Source organism: Oryctolagus cuniculus, chromosome 2, assembly GCF_051225735.1.
Source record: "Oryctolagus cuniculus isolate XC-2025 breed Fujian yellow rabbit chromosome 2, ASM5122573v1, whole genome shotgun sequence".
Lineage (NCBI taxonomy): Eukaryota > Metazoa > Chordata > Mammalia > Lagomorpha > Leporidae > Oryctolagus > Oryctolagus cuniculus.
In genome coordinates this window covers 57,426,950-57,454,676 of record NC_142868.1, presented here as the reverse complement: position 1 = coordinate 57,454,676, position 27,727 = coordinate 57,426,950, and the positions used below count along the sequence as shown (strand labels likewise).

General features: G+C 34.8%; 1 protein-coding gene across 2 annotated transcripts in view; it reads left to right on the top strand.

Annotated features, from left to right (window-relative positions):
- Positions 1 to 27,727, top strand: part of GLRA3 (glycine receptor alpha 3) — a 175,247-nt gene that overhangs the window by 36,657 nt on the left and 110,863 nt on the right. For both annotated transcript variants that reach the window (XM_051832426.3, XM_051832423.3), the window contains exons 2-3: positions 11,024 to 11,151; positions 23,412 to 23,479. In XM_051832426.3, coding sequence (XP_051688386.1) covers positions 11,024 to 11,151; positions 23,412 to 23,479 — 196 coding nt within the window. The remainder of the gene's footprint in view (positions 1 to 11,023; positions 11,152 to 23,411; positions 23,480 to 27,727) is intronic.

Here is a 27,727-nt window from a genome sequence, read left to right as displayed (position 1 = left end):
TTAACTCTTTAATGCATGAGGTTTCTAGTTTTAATTCCCCCAATCATTTTTCATTGGAAGGTTTTATTTTTTATAAAGCTCTAATTTTTTTGATATCTTAGTGGTCTGGAAAATTTAAAAACTTCTCTGTGTACTTTACTTTCCTCATTTGTAAGCCAGAAATAATAGCTAACTAATATGGCTGTTATGAGAATTAAATGTTAGCATGTATAATAATCCTCTACCTAAGAGGTCTAGAAACAGCTATCATTCTTATTGTTAGGTAAAATAAAATTCTCCTGACCTCATTACATCACAGGTAGAAATGAGATCACTTTAAAATAGTAATCATATTTCATTGGCATATTGCCCACAGTGGCAAGAATCAGCATCCCAAGTGCATCAATTTTTAGTTATTTTTGAGTCTCCATAGGTGTTCTAGAATTGTCGCATTTGTATGCTTCTACTTTGGCCTCTTCATTAATAATTAATGTCAAAGAGTCAACTTGGGAACTGCTTCACTGCTAGTGTCTTCACCGAAATGATTCTTTTTCCAAGGCATAATGTTTTAGCTTGAAATACTCAAAAATGTCATATATTGCTAAATAGTCCAGTTTCTCTTTAGTTTTCCCTACACTGAAGCATAAAGAAAATGATAGAATGCTCATCTCTTCAATTCTGTGTCTTGTTTTTCAACTGAGGGCTAGAAATACTAATTGCTTATGTTATCATGGCTCAGAAAGTCGCAAATAATCATAACCATATTTTTTCACAAGGAATTATAACTCTCTAGGACTAATTCACCTACTTCAACACACCCAAACTGCTTCAAGAGTCTAGACACTGATTGGCTCCTCATGGATCACCTTTCTTTCTGTGCTATGCAGCTCAAACAAAAAGAGGCAAGGAGGCCTACGGTCATGAGTCAAGACCTATCTCAAACTTACATTATGTCCCCCAGCTGCAACTTTCATATTTTCTCCATTTTTTTAAGATTTATCTATTTGTTTGAAAGTCAGAGTTACACAGAGAAAGAAGGGGAGGGAGGGAGGGAGGGAGAGAGAAAGAGAGAGAGAGAGAGATCTTCCATCCACTAGTTCATTCCCCAATTGGCCACAATGGCCAGAGCTGCGCTGATCTGAAGCCAGGAGTCAGGAGCTTCTTCCAGGTCTCCCACGTGAGCACAGGGGCCCAAAGACTTCAGCCATCTTCTATTGCTTTTCCAGGCCATAGCAGAGAGCTTCATTGGAAATGGAGCATCCGGGACTTGAACCGGTGCCCATGTGGGATGCTGGCACTGCAGGCTACAGTCTCACCCCCTATGCCACTAATGCCGGCCCCCATATTTTCTCTTATAGTTTTAAGCTACCTTTAGCTGAGAAGGCTCTTATAATTTTAAGGTACGTTTATTGATATGGCAGGCATTTGGCATCATGGATAATATATCCCTTGGGATAACCTCATCTTATATTGAAGTGTCTGGTTCATGTCCAAGCTCTGCTTCTGATCCAGAACTCTGTGAAGCAGAAGATGGTGGCTCAACATGGGAGACCTGGATTCAGTAGAGAGCTCCTGGCTCCAGCCTGGCCTAATCCAAGCTGCTGCAAGCATTTGGGAGGTGAATTAGTGTATGGAAATTTCTGTCTTTGTCTGTGTCTCTCTCTCTGCTTTTCAAAATAAATAGTTTTAAACAATTATTGAAATTATGTTGCCATTTTAAATCATTATATTCAATATTTGTTTCTTTCCTCCCAAAATGAATATATATCACCCCTTATCATACTGAATAATTTTTATTAAATCTGATATTCAGTTTCAAATCTTAAGTGAATAGTTCTCTGCCAATATTCAAGAAATTAAAACATCTGAACTCATGTACCATATCTTTGTGTAAATCAGAATATATAAAACACTTAAGTGAAAGCAATGCATTAGTGGGAATACGTATGAACCTACACAGTTTCAAGAAAAAATAATAGTAAGTGCAATATGTCCAACAGCACAGAAAAGAAGAGTCAAGTGTAGGAAGCAAGATATTTAACCTGGAGATTAGTAAATAAAATCTGTTCTAAGAAGTCAAAGTTGCTTCTTTCAAAAACACTGATTATGGATAATTTATTGACAATGTTGGTAATTTGCTGTAAATATGTCAACTTTGATGAAACTAAGAAATTTAGATCAAAAAAATGATAAGAAAATTTATTTTCCAAAATTGATCCAAGTTACTCTTGAATTTCTTCCAATGTCTCTTTCTAGCCTGAATTTTAACAAGTAAACACACACACACACACACACACACGTTGGCACTTTAAAGATTGTAGTGAGTGAACAGATTGGTTGCATAGCACCTTAGACAATGTATTTATTACTGAGCTCTGTTAAGTGACTACAGTTCTCCAGGGACAATATTCTAATATCTACATGGTGAAAGGCTCAGATATTACTATAACAGAAAGAAATATTTTTAAAAAATTTACAAGAGCAAGAGATGTATTTGACAGGAAGTCTTCATATATGCCAAGTCTCCACTGATTTTCCAAGCAAGGAAAGTCTATGCAACATTGATTATTCACTAATGATCTGAAGCAATTTGGCTGACAATAATTTCTTCAGAGCCAAAATTGTGAGTCTTTCCAAATAAACTCAGTTGCCTATAAGGAATTGATGGCTCACTCTATGTTACTGAAAGAAATGTAACTAGCATCTTGGTCCGTTCAGCCAACAGAGAGTGGGTGGCTTCTAAACAACAGAATTTCATTTCTCAGAATTCTGGAGGCTGGAAAGTCCACAATCAAGGCACAGGCAAAGTAGGTCTCAGAGAAGTGTCCAATTCCTGGCTCATTGGCTGTTCCTACATGGTGGAAGAGGAAAGGCAGATTATAAAAGGAATCCCTTTATAATGTCATTAATTCCCTTCATAAGATCTTCATCACAATCTAATCACTGTCCAAGGATCTCACCTCCTAACATCATTATCTTTGAATTTAAAATTTCAGCATATGAATTTGGGGAAGGGAGAATACAAACATTCAGACTGTGACAACTGGAGAAGAAAATCGGAGTATCTCTGCTCAGAAATTTCTCATATTTTACAGTCACATTTCCATAGTTTTGGTTTTGAATTATTATTGCAACACATGAAAACCTTGCTCACAGTGTAGGAGGAAAGACCAAGTAAGCCAACCAATAATTCTGTTCATTGCAATTCCATTTTCCAGCTCTGCTCACTTCCCAAGCAGACCATAGTAACAATCTACTGAACTGTGAACACCTCAAAGATCCGAATTCATGTGTTCAATACTCTACTCTTAAGTTTCTTAAGACCTATTGAAGAATATAAGAACTCAGGGTCAGCGCTGTGGCATAGTGGGTAAAGCTGCCTCCTGCAGTGCCAGCATCCCCTGTGGGCACCGGTTTAAGTCCTGGCTGCTCCACTTCCGATCCAGCTCTCTGCCTTGGCCTGGAAAAGCAGTGGAAGACGGTCCAAGAGCTTGGACCCCCTACACTCACATGGAAGACTTGGAGGAGGTTCCTATCTCCTGGCTTCGGATTGGCCCAGCTCCGGCGATTGCTGCCATCTGGGGAGTGAACAGTGGATGAAAGACCTCTCTCTTTCTATCTGTCTCTCTTTGCCTCTCATCTCTCTATGTAACTCTTTCAAATAAATAAATAAATGTTTAAAAAAATAGACTATAAGAACTAAAAATTCATGGCTCTGATAGTTACCAGGTGTTTGAGTACATTATGGTGCAAGAAAGAGTATTTTTATATAACAAAGATACATATAAGTTTATTTTTAAGGAGCTTTCTTTCCACTTATGAAAGTTTTATAAGAATTTCTGTATTATTTTAAAAATAACTTAATATGGGAGCCAATGCTGTGGCATAGCAGGTGAAGCAGCTTCCTTCAGTGCTGGCATCCTGTATGGGCCCTGGCTCAAATCCCAGCTGCTCCACTTCTGATACAGCTCTCTGCAATGGCTTGGGAAAGCAGTAGAAAATGACCCAAGTCCTTGGGCCCCTGCATACGTGTAGGGGAACCAAAAGAAGCTCCTGGTTACTGGCTTTGGATCTGTGCAGCTCTGGCCTTTGTGGCCATCTGGGGAGTGAACCAGTGGATGAATCTCTCTCTCTCTCTCTCTCTCTCTCTCTCTAACCCTCTCTATAACTCTACCTTTCAAATAAATAAATCTTTTAAAAAAAGAATTGATATGTTTTATATGTGCTGCATCCCAGTCCAATGTGTATTCATGCGCATTTCTTAAATCATCAATCAAATTAAATGACAAATTTTATTAAGTTTAAATACATAGTAAAAGAACTATAATATCTAATTAACCTTACATTTATGATGGATGTATTTTAAATTCTCACCGGTGGTATGGCTTAAGATATGTTTTGAACACCAGCATATCATGTCAGAGTACTGGTTGGAGTTTAGGCTGCTCTGCTTTCCATCCAGTTCCCTGATAATGCTCCTCGGAAAGCAACAGAAGATGGCCCAAGTACCTGGAACCCTGCTGCCTGCATGGGAGATATGGATGAAGTTCCAGGTTCCTGCTTGGCTTGGCCTAACCCTGGCCTTTTTGGTGCTTTAGGGTGTGAACCATCCAATGACATATTCTCTCTCTGGCTATAACACTCTCTGTGTCACTTTCACTTTCAAATAAATACATCTTTAAAAAAATAAGGTGATATTTGAGTGTAAATATATAATTTTTAGAGAATCTGATAGATTTTAATAGCTTTCCTGATCTGAAATGAAATGGTTTACACTTCTAAGGATATTGACCTGAGTTCTTTTGTCCATCCTAGTCTATCACTGTGAAAAGAGGTATGTTTCTCTTCCTTCATTAGCTACTAATTGCATAAGTAATTAGTTGAAGATTTGTGTTTTAACAGAAATAATCTCAACAACATGTTGGTAATTAAATAAACAGAGCAAGTATATAGATATAGCAAGTATATAGATATAGATATGTCATTTTTAATTTATGTATGTATAATTTCTTTTTCCTTGAAACTATTCTAGGCATGATACAGATTCCTTAAAAGACTTTAAAAATAAATTTTAAATTGGTAAATGAGCTTCTACTCATACAGCTCTTAATTCTTTATAAAGTGGCTGTTTTATATTTTCCTGTCCTGTGAAACAGAGTCATGGTTTTTGCACAATATATTCGAAGGCAGATAATTTTGTAGATAAGGGCATATTTCAAATGGATTTTTGACAAGACTGATATCAGATCAAATTTCAAGAAATCACAATTATCACATTAACCCATTTACTGTATTGTAGTGTATGAAGAGCAATTAAATATTATTGAATATCAATAACAGTAAGTTATCAACCTTGGAAGTGATCAAGAATATGTTTGTCATATTGAAACAATAAATACCTTGCTTTCATTTATTAAGCAAAAGAATATTTTGGAAGTTGAGAATTAGTGGTGCTTTGTGATAGGGTTTGAAAGATTTAACTGGGAATTTTGGACCATACAAATGAATGCATATATTTCTATGTGTGTGTGCTTTGTGGCAGAGACTCACTAATTATGTGCAGAGGGATTGGTGATCTTGCTTCTATTCATCTATTTGGCATACACAGAATACTGCCTGTGGAATAAAACATTCAAATGCTACTCTGTTTCTTTATGATGCCAAAAAATCAAGTACAGAAATAGCCATTGATAGAAGCATATCACATTAATCACACAAAACCTTTTCATATTTTGAATGATTAGCCTTATTATTTTTAGCAGATGTTCAGAATTCCCAAGGTTCTGAAGCAAAACAATCACATACCACAGAAAATACAAGTGTCATATGCCATTAACATGACTATACCCATGACTTCCTCAATTTCAAATAATAACTATAGAAAAGTATATACAGATGACAATTCCATAGTCAAAACAAGAAAATTTTCAATACCTTACTCCTCATATTGATTCAAATTTTGAACTCTTATAACCCATTGCAGTGGATATATCATTGCCTACTGTGAAATGAAAACATATGATTTTTAATTTTATTCCATTTTAAGATTGTTATTAAATTGTAGTATTAGAAAAAGTTCTTTTAGAATTGGGACAATAAGATGTAATAGAAAAAGATGCAAATTATCTGGAAGATAAAGACTATATTAATGCAAAAGATAAGAATGGGAATAAGAGAGGGAAGAAGAAGAAAGGTGAGAGTGCAGGTGGGATGGTATGGTAAGAAGAATCACTGTTTCTAAAGTTATGTTTATGAAATGCATGAAGTTTGTATACCTTAAATAAAAACTTTCTGAAAAAAAAACCACAAAACTTAAAACTTCCAAAAAAAATGTCATTTATCTACCTAAAGAAAGAGAATTATTTTTAATTTGTCAAAATTGTAGTGGAAAATGAAAATTAAAATTCCATTTGCTTCTTAATCATTCTCTCTATTGTATTATATACTACCTGATGTATCTGAAAAAAATTAGTCAGATTTCAAGAGCTCTATTAGCAACGTAGCAATGTTGATAAGATAGGTTCTTTTTCCTGTGTCTCCCTCCCCTCTACCAATAGATATATACATAGATATAAATACATACATACATAGATGTGAACATTGTTTTATCATTGTTGCAAGAATAACAAACATAGGATATTTACTGATATTCAGCAATTATAATGTTTGAATATTCATTATGGGGAAACCCAAAAGGCAAACTATATCCTTTGTTCATTTTCTATTTTTGTGAAAACTTCTTATTTCTTTATTTGAGGGGCAGAGTGGGATGGTTAGAGACCAAGAGCGAGAGAAAGAGCAAGAGCGAGAGAGAGAGAGAGAGATTATATACCCTTTGACCAACACCCCAAATACTCACAGCAGCCAGGGATAGGCCAGGCTGAACCCAGGAGCCAGGAATTCCAGCTGGGTTTCCCACGTAGGTGCCATCATCCGCAGCCTTCCAGCTGCATTAGTGGGAAACTGGGTCTTCAGAAGCACCAAGTAGCCAGGACTCAAACCAGGCACTCCAATATGGCATATGGACATTACAAGCAGTAGCTTACCCCACTGCACCTCAGTGTCCAACCCCTCTTTCTTTAAAAGCAAATCTTGACACCGTTATGAAATAGGACACCTTTCCAAATGGCCTACAGAATCATATTATGAGACATAATTGATAACATGTGAGTAAATAAAAATATCCAGTGATGTGTGGAGGAGGTCCAGAGTAGAGTTGTGAAGGTGAAGGTTCTGTGAAGCAGAAATATAATGAAACAACTATGAAAGGAAGTTCAGGAAGACATTTGGTGGGGGAAGTTCCAGCAAAAATAAAATAATGAAATAAGGGCTTCCATAAATTCTCTGTTCCTTAAAAGTAGTTGAAAAAAAACCGCAAACATTGAGAAAATTTTCAGGTTTTCAGAACTCTAGCAATTAATCAAAGCCTTGCAGTAACCCATAGAATAGTTCAATCAAGAGAAATACTTGACTTTTGGTAAGATCAGTAGGATTCTGTAGGATCCCTGGCATTGTAGTTGGTGTATTCCTATCCACTTTCCCCAGCCCCCTGTTTACATTGTAAGCCAGTAGCCTAATCCCATATGAGAAAACCAGAAGTGTGGCAGACAACAAATGCTGAAGAATTGAATGAGAACTCCTGTACCGTCTCAGATCTGTTATTATTTTTGAACTTCGTAGAGGTTCTCCAGATGACCTCACTAGTGAGACTCTTTATTTGCCTTAACATGGAACTCACCCACTGCAGAACATTTTTCCTTGATAAATGTATCAAAAAACATTTAGAGACAGTTTTTTTCTTTTACTTTACAGGTACTTGAGGCAGTGGGTGACAAGTGAAGGAAAACAATAGACTAACCAGAAGTCTTAAGAGGAAAGGCATATATAAAGGGAATCATACAGCTGTGGGGCATTTGAAAAGTTGCACGTATTCCTGTAAACCTGGAAGGGCACACCTATGGACAGGGATGTGATCATGCCCAGTATTATGGGATGAATTGTGTCCTCTAAAAATCTTATCTCCACTACTTTTTATGCAATATGGTCATTTAAGATGTAATTGGGATAAATCAAAGTCATATGGGTGGACATCAAACAACTAGTGTCTTTAGAAGGAGCTTTAAAACAGATAAAGAGGAAAGATGACATGAATAAACAAACAGAATATGGTCAGCTATAAACAAAGAAAGGAAGTCATAAGAAGAAACTGACTCTACTGACAATTTGATCTTGATCTTGGAATTCTAGCCTCCAGAAACATGAGAAAATTAATTGCTCATTAGTTTAAGCCATCCAGTCAGTGATATATAGCTATGGTGGCCCTAGCAGGCTAATGCATTCAGGATTATGTTCATGTTCAGAAAATATTTATGAACACATGTACCCCTCAATTCTTGCTGGCCTTTAGGTACTCTTCAACTGGAACTAAAGGGTAAATGAGAATTGTCACCTGCCTAACTCCATTTTGAAGGCAAATGCTCATGAACACAGAGCACCCAGCAATACTAGGGAGCCTGCTGGTCCTGGAAATGTATTAGCTCCTTTCCAAGCTAACCAAGTCAACAGTCCTATTGTCTCACATAATAATGAATGTGGACTTTACAATGTTAATTCATAAAAGTCTATCAAAAAGCAGGAACAACAAGATTGGGGGGGAGGAGGAATATTAATTTTCAGAGCTGGCACATTGTATTATTTAAAATACAATAACAATTTATGAAACTTTCAAAGAAACCAAAAATATTTCCCATGCATAGAAAAACAGCATCCAATAGAAACTTACCTGAGGAAGCAAAGATGTTAAAATTATAAGACAAAGATTTTAAATCAGGTATTTGAAATACACACAAGGAATTAAAAGAAACTATGTCCAAATGATGAAAAAGAAATTGTGACAACATTTCAACAAGGAAAAAATATCAACAAAGAGAAATTATAAAAATGAACCAAAGACTAATTATGGCAATGGAAAGTAGAATACACTAAAATGAAAGTTCACTAGGAGGCTGTTATTAGTTTGCTCATAGATTCTGTAACAAATTATCACAAACACAGGTATTTATTCTCACAGTTCTGGGGACTGGAAGCCTGAAATCCATTCATTACTAGGTCAAAAACAAGTGCAAGTTGGTCCTTGCTCTCTGCAGAGCTCTAGATGTGAATCTCTTCCTTGCCTCTTCCAGATTTTTGATGACTGCTGGCATTCATTGGCTGTGACACCTCACTCCAAGTTCTGCTTTTATTGTGGCATTGACCTCCCTCTTTGGTCTACTGTCAAATATACCTCTACCTGTCTTTATAAGGATACAGTTTGTTGACTGTAGCACTGGTGGGGCTGACCTGGATAATTAAGAGACATCTCCCTCATCCAGCACAAACGGTGATGGATTTTTGATTAGTATACACAGACATCTGTTGTTTATGGGGTGGAGTTGAGAATGTTATTGATTCAAAGCCAGGAAGATTTCTGTATGCGTTGATAGGAGAATGCAGACATTTATTTTCTGATAATTAAAAGGAGGGATTATGCAAAAGAAATATAGGAGATGGTTTAGAGGCAGCATTATGTAGCTATGAAATCTCAAACAAAGCATTATCAGCTAATGCTGCTTAACAGGACAGGAAGATGTCACCTGAAACCAAATGGCAGAGGGAAAGTTCTAGAGTTATGGAAAAGGTAGTAAGTTTTTTTTCTTTATTATTATCATGATTTATTTGCATTTGAAAAAAAGCTTTTAAGTGATCACAACAACTGGAATTTGGTTGAGCAGTGCTATCCAAAGGTAAAGGGATATAAAATCATATGGAAGCAAAGTAAAAGGTTTATGTTTTCAGGAAAACAGGAGACAGAATGAGATTCACTGAGTAGATAAGTGACTTACAGTACCTACATCTAGACAGAACCACTAGAATACAAAATATCTAACATTATTTGTCATATGGTGTTTTGGGAAATATCATTATATCATTCTAACATATCACTGAGACTGGATTTTTAAATTGTACCTATGAATCACTGCAGATACCTGTGTGGTAGATGATTTAGTGTTGATGATTCTTTGGTACATTTTTACCAATCACTACAATTCTGGCAAGAGAAATATAAGGGATTTAATTATTTGATTATGCTGTGATGAGGCAGTGACCAAAGTGATTCACGGCTTAGCAATGCTCAGAGTTGAGCCGTAGAGCTGTTAGGATGTGATGATGATGATAACTGGAAAGTAATGTCAGCTGGATCAATTTGAGAGATGATACATGCTCAGAAAGTCAACTTCCCTTTATTGAGCAAAGATCTGCAGACAGAATCATTTGGTCTTAGCAAGTAGGCCCAGATCTTCTACTGATGATCCTGGACAAATGTAGAGCTGGATAGATGCACAGCGTTCACACTATAGGTTTCCAGGAGGAGTAGCTACATAAAACTTAGAATAGAGCAAGGGCATTTTATCTTCTTGGATACAGATTCTAATCACATAATATCAAGATGCACATACCACATACATGCTAATTTTCCAACCTGGATCCACAAATTCCAGATTTGAACAAAACTCACCATAAATTAATGACAACATAGGTTAATGAAAACAGAATGAATTTAATTGGTATGTTATGAACACAAGAACAATTTAATTGAAGAAAATAGCATTACTGTTTAATCTTTCAGAAATAAGTTTTATTACTGCAGAGAAAAGTTCACAAAACCTGAAAGGTGATTTTTTTTCTCATAAAAGCAATAAAAAATCAAGTTTGTATAAATATAGAATTGAAAGTATAACTGTTTGGAAGTAGTTTTTGTTTTCAAGTTTAAAACAAAATAATGCCACCTCTAACAATTGAACTGAATTCTTGTGATAGTTAATAGATATTGATTATAAATCCATAAATATCTGCCTTTTTATGACAATACTCACTATCTGGTACTTAATTTTCTCTTTTTGCTGACAACAGGATTTTTGCTTAACATTTCTACTTTGTATTTGTACAGAACGATTGTCAAAAAGACTCCCTTTTGTAAAACCTATCATTTGTTCTCAATTTGTAGTTTGGTTGCCACAAAGGAAACAAATAGTGCCAGATCTCGAAGCGCTCCAATGTCACCTTCTGACTTTCTGGATAAATTAATGGGGAGGACATCAGGGTATGATGCAAGAATAAGACCTAATTTTAAAGGTAACTATTCTGTTTACTACTTTAGATATAAAGTGTTTAAATATGTTTAAGCAAAATAAATTTTAAGTGTATTCCATCAAAATTAAATATATTCCACCACTAACCTTCCAAAAACTGTTTGGTCACATGTATTGCTTAAAGGAAGAAATGCATTCTCTAGCTTATATATATCATAATTCGTCTTTGTTGGATCAATGTTGCTTTTCACTGTCTAATAGTTATAATTCTTATTGTTGTGACCATTTATTTTAGGAATATATATACACACACACGTATGTAGATTTATCTTTTATGTAATCTCCTGTCTATTCTCACTTACTGGAATGGAAGTTTTAGGGACTGGCAATAAACTGTCTCATTTTTTTAATCCTCCACAGTAAGACTCTTTATTGTGAGAAATCAGTTCAAATATACATACTGGGGAAAAAGTTGGATAATTAAAAGCTGTTGATAGTGTTTAAGATATTATTCCACAAGTCTAAGAAAGAGTGAAATAACCATCTTGAGATTACCACTTTTTAGCCTTTTCTTTATTATAAGCAACACACCCATACACCATATATGAGACCTATTGAGAACCACAAAGATCCTGTAATTTCATTTTATGGCAAAATATTAGAAAATGATTTTCATTCCTAAAATTAATTACTATCACCTGATTATTATTCTATTCAATAAAGAAAATAATTTACAAGTATATATGTATCTCTCATGGGATTCAGTTAAGTTGTTTTCATTCTTAAAGGCGAAAAAGAAGAACAATATTAGGTGCAATTACTTTTTTCCCCTGAATGTGTTCTTATGAGAAAACAAAAAAAGCATTGCTTAGCTGTGATGTAAGAACTAATTAGAGATGAGTAATAAATATCAAGAATGGATAGCAGGAGAAAAGGGTAGGGGTAAAACTTAGTAATTCATGAGTAGAAAATTATGAATTGTCGGTCGGCGCTGTGGGTCACTTGGCTAATCCTCCGCCTGCGGCGCCGACACCCTGGGGTTCTAGTCCCGGTTGCTCCTCTTCCAGTCCAGCTCTCTGGTGTGGCCTGGGAGGACAGTGGAGGATGGCCCAAGTGCTTGGAAGCACCTGGCCCCGGCTTTGGATCGGTGCAGTGCTGGCCATAGCAGCCATTAGGGGAGTGAACCAATGGAAGAAAGACCTTTCTCTCTGTCTCTCTATAACTCTCTCATTGTCTAACTCTACCTGTCCTAAATAAATAAATAAAAGAAATTTATGAATTGTCTTAATTTTAAAATCTGTTTAACATTTTAACTGTGGATTACACTTTTTGATTTGCTTATCAGCTATTCAACCATGAATACTTTTAACTTCACTTGAGGAAAACTGAGTTCAAGCTGTGAGAAAGTAGCACATCTTAGGGTTTGATATACAGAAAAACATGAGAAATTCAATGTTTGGAAGATGTTTTTCTAGTAAAGGAAAACAGTATCCCCTTCATTCAGTTGCATACTAAATTTGAACTGATCTTGAAATAATAGTGGTCAAATGAGTAGACCTCCAAAAACATAATCAGTCACTGGTAGATTCATAGTGGTAACTTTGTATTCAATGATTCAGAACCATGGCTTTCTTTATACTTACAATTGAAGTGGAAAATTCATTCTATTTTTAATATCTGTGAATGTATTTAAAAAGCATATAAATAGCCTCATCTGATGTTATAAAAATGCAGGAAAGTAACTAACCACACAATAATGGACCCAGTGTACTTGCTGCACTTTTCAGTTTAGTTTTATTTTATTATTTAAATAATTTAACAAAGGAAATTTTCAGCCTTTAAAATATAAGTAATCATTATTATTTATGCATTAAAACAGAAAATAACTTCAAGAATTTAGTCTTGCTTACAATAAGTACTGATTCTCTTTTTTAATTAAAAAATACATTTCTAAAGATGAATTGGTAATCCAGTTTAGAGGTGGGTAGATATTTTATTTTCATTAGAATAATACATTCTTAGTCATTAGGATCTGTAAAGGAAGAGAAGGTGTTTTCTCCTTCATGGTTTTCCAAGATAGCTGTAAATAAATATTTGAAAAGATGTGGGTGCCTCTTCATATCCCAGCCACTCCACTTCTGATCAAGCTCCTTGCAAGCATGCCAGGAAAAAAGAAATGTATATTGCATTTGATCTCCAAAACATGTCAGCTAATCCAATGAATTCATCTGAAATAGGAATTATGTATGGTTTTGCTTAACAATTTGTAAAAGAGAATTAATACTATGAGAGTTTTGCTTGTTTCTTTGTTTTTAAGTTAAAGAGAGGAAAGTCTATGTATGTCATAGATACAATTCTAAGAACATAAGGATACTTCCATTTTTCCCCACTTCCTCCTTCCTTTCTCTTTTTTCTCTTAGTTTTTATGATAACACAGTTTTAATTTACTTTATAATCACAGGCTCAATACTACACTAAATATAGTGTTCAAGCAATAAAAAGTAGATAACCATTGTTCTACAGGAAATTAGTAAAAGTCTATAAAATATAATCAAATCATAAGATGTAAATTACATTCTTATACATTCACGTTTGGGTTATTATTGCTGTTGTTAGTTACCACAAATCAGAGAAAACACATGATATTCATCTTTTTTAGTCTGATTTATTTCACTAAGTATAATCATCTCCAATTGCATTCATTTCATTGCTAAAGACAGGATTTCATTCTTTGTTATAGCTGAGGAAGTATTTCATTGTGTATATATACACATTTTCTTTATTCAGTAGTATGAGAGCTTTAAAGCATGACATCAATTATGTAATATTTCACTAGATTAAAATTTTTTTCTGAAAAAAGTAAAGTGAGAAAAACTACTTAAACAATATTTAAAAGGAGAATTAGGAATACAGATTATAATATATATGACCGTATATTAACAATAACAAATAATTTGGGTCTCATTTCCTAATGCTTTAAAGAAAATAATTTATCTAGATAACTGATTCATCAATTACTTATAAAATGCAATAATATTGTAAGAGCCAATATGTTTGATCTCCCTGGAACAAAGAAATTTTGTAAAACACAGATATAAACATCTAATTGCCAAATTCTTTATTTATCAGAGGGCTATGCATGCGATTATGAAATAAATTCAAATTATGCCATTGTACAAATTAGAAGAAAAATAAGAGAATGAGGAGGGAAGGTGGGAATGAGGGGAATAGGAAGGTAGTTTGGTAAGTATTATTCTGCTCTTAAAGCTGTGTATATGAAGTACAGGAAACACTTAGATCAAGTGTCAGCAGTAAAAAAATTTAAAAAAAAAATTTGACAGGCAAAGTTAGACAGAGAGAGAGAGACAGAGAGAAAGGTCTTCCTTTTCCGTTATTTAACACCCCCCACAAATGGCCGCTATGGCTGGCGCGCTGTGCTGATCCGAAGCCAGGAGCCAGGTGCTTCTTCCTGGTCTCCCATGCGGGTGCAGGGCCCAAGCACTTGGGCCATCCTCCACTGCCTTCCCGGGCCACAGCAGAGAGCTGGACTAGAAGAGGGGCAACCAGGACAGAATCAGGCTTCCTGACTGGGACTAGAACCTGGTGTGCCGGTGCCGCAGGCGGAGGATTAACCAAGTGAGCTACAGCACCGGCCAGCAGTAAAAAATTTTTAACAAAATCTCAGTATAGATACATGATAATTAAAATAAATAGGGATGTTCAGTTTTGTTAGTATTCTGTGAAGTATAAATTGAGAGAAGCCATGAGATAATATTTTCACTTTTCAAATTATCAACATTTAAAAATAATAATTTTGGGGGCCGGTGTCATGGTACACTAGGTTAATCTTCTGCCTGTGGCGCCGGCATCCCATATGGGTGCTGGATTCTAGTCCCAGTTGCTCCTCTTCCAGTCCAGCTCTCTGCTGCGGCTTGGGAAAGCAGTGAAGGATGGCCCCTACACCCACATGGGAGACTAGGAAGAAGCACCTGACACTGGTGTAGATAGGCAAGTAGATAGGCATAGCTCCTGAAGTTGCGGCCATTTGGGGAGTGAACCAACAGAAGCAGGACCTTTCTCTCTGTCTCTCTCTCACTGTCTGTAACTCTACCTGTCAAACAAATAAATAAAAATCTTTAAAAAATAAAAATAATAATTTTCCAACCCATATATGTTGTTATAAAATTTATTTATGAAAGAATATTTTCAAACTTTTGATTCTTTCTAAAATATATATCCATATTGAAAAAGAATTTATCTTATGCAACATGGTGAAGGACACATTAAAAATATAAAATATTTTCTTATACTGTAACTTTGCTTTTGCTTCTTTATATATGGCTAAATTTCTCTTTAATCAAATTACATTTGCTAATATTCCTTTGTGTCATCTAAAAAAGTATATCTTAAAAGTCTCATCTCTGAGATTAAATACTTCAATATGTTTTAGAATATACTATAATAATGTAAGAATAAATAATCTCATTACAACACCTTAAATTGATACTGGGGTACAAATAGGGCAATGTCTTTCTTTGAACATTATTTTAGTAAATAATAAAATGTAAATATAAAATATATATATAAATAAATTTGAAACAAATTAATTAGGTGTCTAAACCGTTGTCTTTTCACTGCTTAATCTATTCTCTTACCTTCCAGAATATTTTAACTTACATTAAAAGTTAAAACACTAAAACTGATTATCATAAATCAATTTTCCCCAATATATATGTGTACTTTAACAATAATTTTTTTTGAATGTTTGCATTTTTTAATTTATTTTTTATTTAGTAAACATAAATTTTCAAAGTACAGTTAATGGATTACAATGGCTCCCCCCCCATAATTTCCCTCCAACTCACACCCCTCCCATCTCCTGCTCCCTCTCCCATTCCATTCACATCAAGATTCATTTTCTATTATCTTTATATACAGAAGATCAATTCAGTATATATTAAGTAAAGATTTCATCAGTTTGCACCCACACAGAAACACAAAGTGTAAAATACTGTTTCAGTACTAGTTATAGCATTACTTCACATTGGACAACACACTAAGGACAGATACCACATGAGAAGTAAGTACACAGTGACTCCTGTTGTTGACTTAACAATTTGACACTCTTGTTTGTGGCGTCAGTTATCTCCCTAGGCTCTAGTCATGAGTTGCCAAGGCTATGGAAGCCTTTTGAGTTTGCCGACTTCGATCTTATTCTGACAGGGTCATAGTCAAAGTGGAAGTTCTCTCCTCCCTTCAGAGAAAGGTACCTCCTTCTTTGATGGCCCCGTTCTTTCCACTGTGATCTCACTTACAGAGATCTTCCATTTAGGTGTGGGGTTTTTTTTGTTTTTTTGTTTGTTTGTTTGTTTGGTTTTTTTTGCCAGAGTGTCTTGGCTTTCCATGCCTAAAATACTCTCATGGGTTCTTCAGCCATATCCGAATGCCTTAGGGGCTGATTCTGAGGCCAGAGTGCTATTTAGGACAACTGCCATTCTATGAGTCTACTGTGTATCCCGCTTCCCATGATGGATCATTCTCTCCCTTTTTTATTCTATCAGCTAGTATTAGCAGACACTAGTCTTTTTTGTGTGAGCCCTTTGACTCTTAGACCTATCAGTGTGATCAATTGTGAACTGAAATTGATCACTTGGACTAGTGAGATGGCATTGGTACATGCCACCTTGATGGGATTGTATTGGGATCCCCTGGCATGATTCTAACTCCACCATTTGGGGCAAGTCCTATTGAGCATGTCCCAAATTGTACATCTCCTCCCTATCTTATTCCCACTCATATTTAACAGGGATCACATTTCAGTTAAAATTTAAACACCTACAAATAATTGTGTGTTAATCACAGAGTTCAACCAATAGTACTAGAACAAAACAAAGAGAAAATACTAAAATGGATAAAGTATTACATTGTACATCAACAGGATAATTTGACAAGAAAATATTTCAAATCCCTGTTATATCTTAGTCCTACTAAATATAATGATTTTTAAATTTTCATAAAGTAAATATTTAGTAGCAACAAATTAGTTTCAAAATTATCTTAAAGTCTTCTGAAAGAATTGATAATTAAAGCTCTGTATATCAATAAACTAGTTAATCATTCAACAGAAATAAAAACTTTGCCCTAATCATTATTTCAAAGATTTGTTCTTAAGAAAGAAAAATGGTATGTATAGACATAGTTATTTTCATTTGGAAAAAGGAAAATAACTGGCAGGTGCTACTGTTTGTTTTTCTTGAATTTGAACTATTCTTTAAAGTTCTGTTTAGGGAAGCAGCATTAATGGAAAACACAGAGTGAGAGGAAACACCACATTATCAGACATAAACCAGGGAGTATAAGGCCCGTCAATCACTTACCCATGGTGTCTGTAGCATGGAGGAATAAACAAATTAAGAATGGAGAGAAGATTCAGTATCCCTTACAATAAGTAGTTTTTCATTTCATTTGCAGCTTATTGTTTAATTTCTCATTTGTATTTCTAAATCTCCCTTCCACATCTCCCTGAAAGATTGATAAAATCCGCTTTTTCATTTTCAGGATAGAAGTATATGTATGGATTTTCTGAGCTCCTGTCTTTCTGATGGTAATTGCTCTATTAATAGACATTTTAAGGGCAGTTTTAGGTTTATAGAAATATTGAACAGTGAGAACAATCCATTCCCATCCCTCCTAACAGGATACCTTATTGTCAACATGTATTAGGATGGTACATTTATTACTATTGACGAAACAATATTGGCATACTATTATTAAACAAAAGACATAATTACATTATATTTCATTCTTTGTGTTGTGCATTTTTAAAGGCTTTGACAAATGGATAATGTGTGTCTACTTTTTTACTTTTCTATTGTATCATAGAAAATAGTTTCACAACCTTAAACATCCCTATGCTCAAGTTGTGAATATTTTTCTCTTGCTAACTGCCACTTCCTCCAACCTTTAGTCACCATTGATCATTTTACTGTCTTCTGGAATTTTAGCTTTTCCAGAAAGTCATGTCATTAAGATCTTACAGTATGTAGACTTTTCAAGTTGGCTTCTTCCACTTGACAAGGTACTGTTAAGCTTCCTCAATGTGGGGTGTGTGTGTGTGTGTGTGTGTGTGTGTGTGTGTGATTTGATAGCTCATTTCTTTATATTACTGAATGATATCCCAGGATAATCTCTTTCTGTGTATTTCACATTGAAGAAATTTTACATGATTCTCAAGCGACTGAATTCTAATTCAGAAGTTTGCAGGTGTTCCACTGCCTACTGACATTTAATATTGTAGAGAATGAAATCCTGTTTTGTTTCCTACTCCTTTATGTATAGCCTACTTTTCAACCTAACTCCAGACATTTTTCTTCAGAAAGATAATTGCTTATGCTGGCATTGTTTCATGTTCTTTCTCCAAACAACTCTCCTTTCAAATAAACAATCTAATCTCTTCCTCTCTCATCTATTTCTAACATATTCCTCTCATATCCTTTACTCTTTTGTCTTTACTTTCTGCATTCAAGAGAAATCTGTTTATATTTGCCCTCTAATTCACTGTTTTTATTACCTGGTGTCATTTATATATATCTTGAATGTTTAGAAGGATTTTAATTCCAAAATTATTTTTTGGTCTCCTCACAATCCATACTAACCCACTTTCCTTGAATGTGAAGTAGAAATTATGTTACAAGCTACTAGACTAGTGTGGATTTGTATTTCTATTTGCTTGTTCTACTTATAGTAATAGTGAAAATTATGTGACTGAACTTGGTAAAAATAATTAACTTCTCTAAAAATATTATTGAAAAAGAAATATTCTTTGCCTCAATACTTCTTATACATTGTTCCACATTTTTGAAGCAAGTACTCCAAAGATAAAATAGGTTACTTCTGATAATGTCACTTCTTAACTGTTTGATTGCTTTCTAGGCCTTTTACATTGCTAGCGTTATGATATTCCTTTACACTTACTACTTTGTTAATTTAATGTCTGTTATTACATTCAACCACTCACTTCTGTTATTCCTCTCTGCCCAATGATTTATCTGTTCTTCTTAAAGGAATAATTATGTTTATTCACATTGCTCAACGTCATTAAACCACTGATTTTCTTCTGTGTGATAGAATGCTGTTTACTTTATTAAGGACTGAGTTTATTTACCAGGTGCTAATAGAGGTTTTGTCTACTCTCTGTGTTTAGGAAGGGTGGTGATTTTTCTGCTATTTCTCTGTCTAATACAAGGAAATCTGACAGGGGCTGCATTGCTGAAGCCAGAGTTTTGCACTACTTGAATGCTGAGTTTCAATTAGTCCTGAGTCTGGTATAATGCAGATGCCAAAATAAAAAGGCCTTTAGTTTTGATGAACTGACAGGTCTTCAATCTCATCCAATACTTCATTCTTTCTGTAACTGGCGTCATCTTGGCATTTTAACAGTATCATTGTTCATTATGTGGCAGAATGTAACTCACTCTACATTTGTCTAATATTTACTAATAAATCAATTCAGTTGGTGCATCTTTGCAAGACTATCACAGATGGTGATATTATCAGATGGAGAACCTTGTTGATTTTAATATTGCCATTCATTTTGACTTTGATTACTTCATTAAAATGGTGCCTGCCTGCCAGGATATAACTACACTCATGCACACATGTACACACACACAAATACATCCCTATGTCTATGCACAAAACATGTGTGCTTGCATATATATTACCAGCACAATACTGGCCCTTCTTATATGGAGAAGGACCCCAATACAGGGTCCTTTTTCCCTTTGGTATCATGGATCTAAAAGCACAACTGAAGTTGACAGTCAACAGCACAAGTTTATTCTGTGGCCAAAGAATGGAGAAGAAGGAGCCTAGCTAGAAAACCAGCTTCTGAATTTGCTGAAGAAACATAGATATAGAGCAACAAGGATGAGAAGGAGGACTTTGTTAAGTAGTGGAAAGAATATTTATATATTTTTTTGGAAAAGGGGTGGTATAATTCTTGGAGTTGGAGATTTTCCTTTTTGTTTTTTGTGCTCACTTCTGATTGTTGTCAGGGCAATTGTCAGCAGTCATGACGCTGATGGGAGTGCCAGTTAGTTTGAAAACTAGATTATAATGAATTTGCAGGTCTTCTGGGGGTGTCTCAGGCAGTCCTCATGAGTCTGGCCAGTTCTACTCAGAATGAGGAGGAATTTCTTACCACAAGATATTCTTTTCTCAAAGAGAAACAATGTCAGGGTGATGGATAGACAATTAACTAGGCCATGTAGGAATTGCTCAAGGTAGCATGTACATATTTACATGTGTGTTTACCTCTCCATCTTTTGAAAGCCATGAGTTCACACTGATATCTCCATTACCACAGGGTTTCTCTAGTTTCTAAGTTTCTATATTTCTACTGTTTCATCTAACAGCAAGAAATTGGTCCTATTATTCTCCATAAAAATATTTATTTGATCAAAATGTAATGAATCTCTCTTAACAGCTGCTAGTCCCTCACCTGCTCAAGTGCCCTGTTTGCCCTGATGAGACTCTGGAACACTGCTCAACTTCAGTCCCATTGTACAGCCCTATTCAGACTCTGTCACTCCATGCCAGGATGCCCTGTGAGAACACAGTGCTCTCCTCCCCTAGTGCTAACATTCACACCAGGCAGCACCACTATGGGAGTGTCCTCCTCACTCACTGTGGTGCAGCATCCTATGTCATTTAACCCTTCCCTGGAGACATCCTTCTTTCCCTTTTGTAGTCACTACACTCCCCTCAGCTGCCACAATCTTAAACTCCCTGCCTGAATGATTTTAGGGATGTCTTTTCAGGAAGGAAAAATAAACAGAAAATGGAAGAATACTTGGATTTTGTTTTGATGTCATAATTTACAAATAATTTTAAATTACCAAATAATTTAAATCTGTATTTAAAATAAACAAATATGCTTTGTCAATTAAAAAATAAAACAGGGGTGGGCATTGTGATACAGAGGGGTTAAGCCACAATGTGAGACACCCGCATGGCATATCAGAGTTTCTGGTTCCAGTCTCAGCTACTCCACTCTTCCTATACATCTCGCCGTGAAGGTCTCTGGGAGACAATGGATTATGATCTCACTACCTGCACTTCTGCCTTCCACATGGGAAACCCAGATGGAGTTCCTGGTTCCTGGCTTTAGCCTGGCTCATTCCTGGCTATTGTGGGCATAAGGGGAGTGAATCAAGGAATAGAAAATACCTCTCTTTCTGTACTTTTTCTCTCTTTCTATCACTCTGCTTTTTAAATAAATAAAAAAATCTTATTTATATAAAATAGTATTTATAATGTATTTAAATAAAAAGTGTCTCTCCCGATGGCAAACCAATGTGTGTGCATTTAACTAAAATGACAACAAATCTCTATATTGAATTATTTTGAAACATCATCTTTCATTGGCATTCTCTCTTTAAAAAGAGTGACGTTTTAATACGATATTATGTTTAAAATGTTCTGGAGTGATCCGTACTCACATTGGATTTTTTTAATTGCTTCTTACTCTAGATCTGCCTGATAAATAATTTTCCGTTATATGAATATGAATAATATCATGTCTAAGCTTTGCATCCTACTTTCCTATGCTGCCATCAATTTATCTCTAAACTTAAGAGCCATGTTCTGTTTCTTTAAGGAACATGTAAAAACAAAACAAACAAGCAAAAAAAAAATCAAAAAAGCCTTTCCTGAAAACATCTGCAACTACTGTCATTTGCTTTTCTGGCCAACTATGGCTAAGTTAATAGACTATTTAAAAGCACAATTTGCCATATGGATAGCATAGCGCTTATTTCTCTGTTGCTAAACATAGTAGTGTATTGGATGGATATAGCAGCTTTTGCATTGGCACAGAGAAGTAGCAGATTTTCCAAGAACTGGTAAACAGGTGTTCTCAGTAATGGCATTAGAAGATTTACAATTTTCTCTGAGTGTCATTCTCTTCAAAAGTTTCAAATATACAAATTAATAGCAAAGGTAGAAAGAGTATTCCAAACTTGCTGCCCTGATTAGAGCCAGAAACTAAAAGGTAGAATGCAGCAACTAGTAAACATTATGGCTCTGTCTCCCTTTCATTCTTTGTAATCTTTTGCAACTGTCACTTTCCTTGGACAGATCCATTTTGTTTTCCAGCTATATTATCACAATAAACTCCTTTCTGTCTGTCTCCAAGCTTCTGTCTATCCCCACTGTTACTTAATTCCTATAATACCAGAATCAAGAACCTGTAATGGATCCAAAGTGTTCATGAAGTAAACTCCAAATACATGAGTATCACCTTGAAGAGCCTCTATTATTTAAAACAATTACTTTGGGGTGAGTGTGGTGGTGCAGCAGGTCAAGGCCCCACTTGGGATGGCTGTATCCTATATGAGAGTACCTAAGATGGAATCCAGCTGCTCTTCCAACCCAGCTTCCTAATGCATACCTTGGGAGGCAGCAAATATTGGCTCTAATACTTTTTTTTTTAAAGTCATAGCTATAGACAGAGAGAGAGAGAGAGAGAGACAGAGAGAAAAGTCTTCCATCCACTGGTTCACTCCCCAAATGATTGCAACCACTGGAGCTGGATGGATCTATGTTCTCTGTCCTCAGGCCTTGTGCAAGCAAGAAGTGAAGGGTAAGACAGAGCCTTAAACTGCCTGAACATAGAAGGCATGCCCCCAGACCAACATGAAATGCTTCAGTAAGAAGTGACTGATTTATTGGCTCAGGAATTGAGGAAATCTCTGACCAATTGATAGTGAATCACTCAGCTCACTGGGTAGACATTTCAGAGCTTGTATAGTATAAGGAAATAGACATTATAGAATAAGTCCAGGGAAATCCCTAAGAACACACAGCACCAGTTCAAAAAATAAGCAAGAACAATCTGTGGTTTCGAGATGGGGGCAATCTGGTTTCTAATTTTTCCACATTTTATTCTCTATGGATCTAATTTTCAACAGAAATTTAGGAGACATGAAGAGAAATAGAAAATGGCACAACCTGATGGAAAAGATGAACGGAGCTGTCTTTGAAGGAGTTCTGTTGCTGATCTTACTGAATCTGTCATCTACAGAAACATTGTCCATAATGAGATTAGGGAAAATGTACAAGCCATGGTGATTCTCAATTCAGAATGTTCCATGGAATGATTTCCTTCCATTTTGAGCATCTAGGTGTATCCATATATAAGTAAATAATTTCCATTAATAAGAGAAACAATGTGTTATTGGAAAAATCCCACTTAAGTTTTTAAATCCTACAAAAGTGTCTTTATGTTGTCATGTTTTTCAGGCCCTCCAGTCAATGTCACCTGCAACATCTTCATAAACAGCTTTGGCTCTATTGCAGAGACAACCATGGTAGGCATCTCTCCTTTGTACCAAGTTTCACACTGGAGTGATTTATAATAACATTAATGAAAGTTTTCTGCTACCGTTATGTAATTTAAAACTAATTAATGAGATTTTAAAAGATAAAGTGAGTGGGATAAGTAGCAATCAACCGCAGGTTATAATAATTTATTTAGAAATGATGTATCAGATGATTAATGTAAGTAAAAACAAGATTAATTATTCTCAACTCAATAACTTAATATTAAAACTCAATTTAACCATGTAAATTAAATTTTTCTATGCTCATTAATAGCCAGAGGTAAGCATAGCCATAAATACTTTTCTGTACACTACATATTTTGTTATAATATAAACATTCTATTACTTTTCCAAACAAATGTAGTATTGCCTAAGCATCATGGATAATAATTTAGAAAACTCCAATATATTTCTTCATATATCAGTATGTAGTTGAGAATATATCATAAAATCAAGTTATTAAAGTTAAAAAACTTAAAACAATAATTATAGGTCATATTTACTCTGTTTTTAATTCTATAAATTCACATTATGTATATTATTTGCCCTGTAACTTTTATTGTTTGAAAGAAAACAAAATATAGAAATAGACACATGAACCGTTGTCTCTCTGTAAAATTATTTATATGCCAGCTTTTTTCATTAACCATATGTACTTTTTCTTAAATTGCCAACTTTATTAAGAACTTTAGCAAACATAATGATGATTTTCAATGTTGATTTTAATTAAAATATAATACAAAATACTTAAAGATTTATTAATTTCCAAAGTTATTATAAAGTAGAGAATTATGCTCTTTTTTACATGTTTCAGTCAATTGGTAGTGAATCTTCCAAGAAAAAATAATCTAGTAAGTAAATTATTACTTGTGAAGATGAATGCATATGTATGTGTAAGGTATCTGTCTCAAGTAGAAGAGACTTTATATAGGTATCCTTTATAAAAAAGTATTCCCCTCATGTATACAGTATTTAGTCAGTTGGCAGCATCTTTGTTATTCCGTTTAAACTCAATGTAACTGCAATAAAAGCAGTAGTAGAAAACAATTCACCTCATGTTTTGGGGGAGTACATAAAATTATATTAAATACAGAATATAGATCAATATAAATGTCGATACATGAGTACAAACACAGAAAGTATGCATATAAGTTGATTACTGATGCACTGTATGGTTCTAGTACAATTATGTATTTAAAGTAGATATAATCCTGTTTCAGACTTTGACATGTAATGGATTCTGGTTGAATATCTGACTTATGCCCTACATACTCAGTCCATATCTTCCCAACATGAATGAATTTCCCCTAGCTTTGTTCTTCTTAGACTTTCAAAATCAATTTCTATCTCGGGAAGCATTCTCATTTTAATTACTTCTATATTTGCTATGTAATCCTAAGAACCTATAAGTACATTTATATATTTCTCTTTTGCAAGACTGCTGCCACCATTTAAGAACAGGAGGTGGAAAGGTTTGCTGTTGAATCTGTCTTTATGAATAGGGGAAGAAACTTGGATAAAAAATAGACATAGCCAGGTTTTCTTCCCATTAAAACGTTAAGATTGTCAGGTCTCTAAAGGTTTCAATTTTTTTATGACGTACTTCATCAGTCTACCATTAACACATTCTATAATGACTGTAACAGCTAACTTTCTTTTCTCTAATAACTTTAGGCAGACTTCCTTTATAGTGTAATGTTCCACAAAATGCTTGCAGAACATTGCAAACATACTCCCACAGTGACCCTTGCTCAATTTTATTTCCCTTCTCTAGCACAGCAACCCTTTCCATTCCTGCATATTCCATCATCATTCATTCCCTTAGACTGTTTTCACAGTCACAAGCAACATCAATGGATATTAATCAAACGCCCTGGAGCTTAAGTATCACAAAATTAACTATGTCAATTCTGGTATTTTTCTTGTTCCAAACTCCTAAATGTGTGATGACTTTAATTCCACTTAAATGATCATATTCAAGATTGATAAATTTTGAATAATATCAGCCAATATAGCTGTGATTTGGAGTCTGTCTACATAGAAATAAAGAAATTTAGATACACAGCATACTCATAGAATGGCAGATGTCCTAAACAGTGCTCTGGCCTCAGAATCAGCCCTTAAGGCACTCAGATCTGGCTGAAGAGCCCATGAGAGTATTTTAAGCGTGGAAAGCCAAGACACTCTGGCAAAAAACAACAACAACAACAACAACACCTAAATGAAAGATCTCTGCGAGTGAGATCCCAGTAGAAAGAACAGGGCCATCAAAGAAGGAGGTACCTTTCTCTGAAGGGAGGAGAGAACTTCCACTTTGACTACGACCCTGTCGGAATAAGATTGAAAGATCGAAGTCGGCAAACTCAAAAGGCTTCCATAGCCTTGGCAACTCATGACTAGAGCCTAGGGAGATTACTGGTGCCATAAACAAGAGTGTCAAATTGTTAAGTCAACAACAGGAGTCACTGTGTACTTACTCCTCTTGTGGGATCTCTGTCCTTAATGTGTTGTACTATGTGAATTAATGCTATAACTAGTACTCAAACAGTATTTTACACTTTAGGTTCTGTGTGGGTGCAAACTATTGAAATCTTTACTTAATATATACTACCATAAAATGATATCTTGCTCCCACTTGGGTAAATTATTATAGTTTATTTACAGTGTCTACTACCACCATCTTGCAACTAAACTTCATCTCATTGTTTCATTGTAGTATTTGTTTAAATTCATTTTCAATAAATATTTGTATAGTTTTATACTTATTCATGCAAGCAATGTATTCATATTATTTTTTCTATGAGAGAAAGCTTATATTTTTTTTCTATGAGGGAAAATTTAGAATTAGCGTTTTAAGTGCTTCTTAAGTAAAGCATACGCCTGCAAACTTATGGTGAGTTATGAATAGAGCTTATATGCCAGGATAAAAGCACTAATAAGTTTGGCTTTGTAGTAGATTGGATGGTTGTTTGTGTGTATATATATATGATTTATGACATCATATGTATGATTTAAAAGCATTCAGATTTCTTATTTTAAATATTGTTTAACTTTAATTTTATAATACAAGTAATCTAAATCAGATAACCTAATCTGTTAAAATTGAGAGTACAGGAAGTCAAATTGTTTATAATTATTAATAGGTATCTTTCTGTCTGAGAATTTATAATCAAAATAAGGTTAATTTTTCTAATCTATACATTTCTGCTTAATAAAGATCTTAAATAAGTCATCAATTTACTCACCAAAAAGAGTGAGCTCCTTCTGCTGGTTTAACCTATAACCAATTGTCTCTCTCCCCCACATTCAAATATTCCATTTAAGATTATTATTTCATTTTCCTCTAATAACTATTCCTTTAAAGTTACTTTTTATAAGTTATGTTATATCAACTTTTGCATCTCATTCTTGCACAAGCTTTAAAATATTTGTGTACATTATTTAATGCTATAAACTCAAATTTCTTTTTAACTGTTAAATGCATAATTTTTGAATGTTTACTTACTAGATAAGATAGTGTCAATCACTCTCATTTAAATAGCTTTGTCTACAGAATATTTTGTGTGTTCATGATTGTATCTAACAAGAAGAAGCAAGCAAAAATGTTCAAAAGATGTAAAGAGGTACATAACATGAAAGATATCAAAAAATATTTTAGAGAATACATGACCTATTAATGAACAATGTAGAAAATATGAGAAAATTTATGGAACACCCTTTTTGCTCTTTTCCACGTCTTTATGATTTCTTTTTAAATGATTTATTTATTTGAAAATCAGAGAATTGGGGCAGGGTGTGGTGGGGTGCACACACACACACAGAAAGTAAGAGAGACAGATAAATCTTTTTATTATTATTATTTATTTGGCCACAATGGTTAAAGCTGCGCTGATCCATAGCTAGAAGCCAGGAGCTTTCTCCAGTTCTTCCCACATGGGTGCAGGAGCCCAAGGATCTTCCATTCGCTGGTTCACTTGCCAAATACCTGCAACAGCCTGAAATCAGGTGCCAGGAACCTGTAGGTCTCAACATGGGTGTCAGGGACTCAAATACTTGGACCATCATCTGCTACCTCCCTGGGTGCACATTAGTAGGAAGCTATGTGAAGTATAAGCAGGACTCAATCCCAGGCACTCTGACATGGAATGCAGAAATCCCAAGCAGCAACTTAGCCTGTTGTGCAACATAACCCACCTCATATGGGGTCTATTGATATATGAATTATTTTAATTTTAA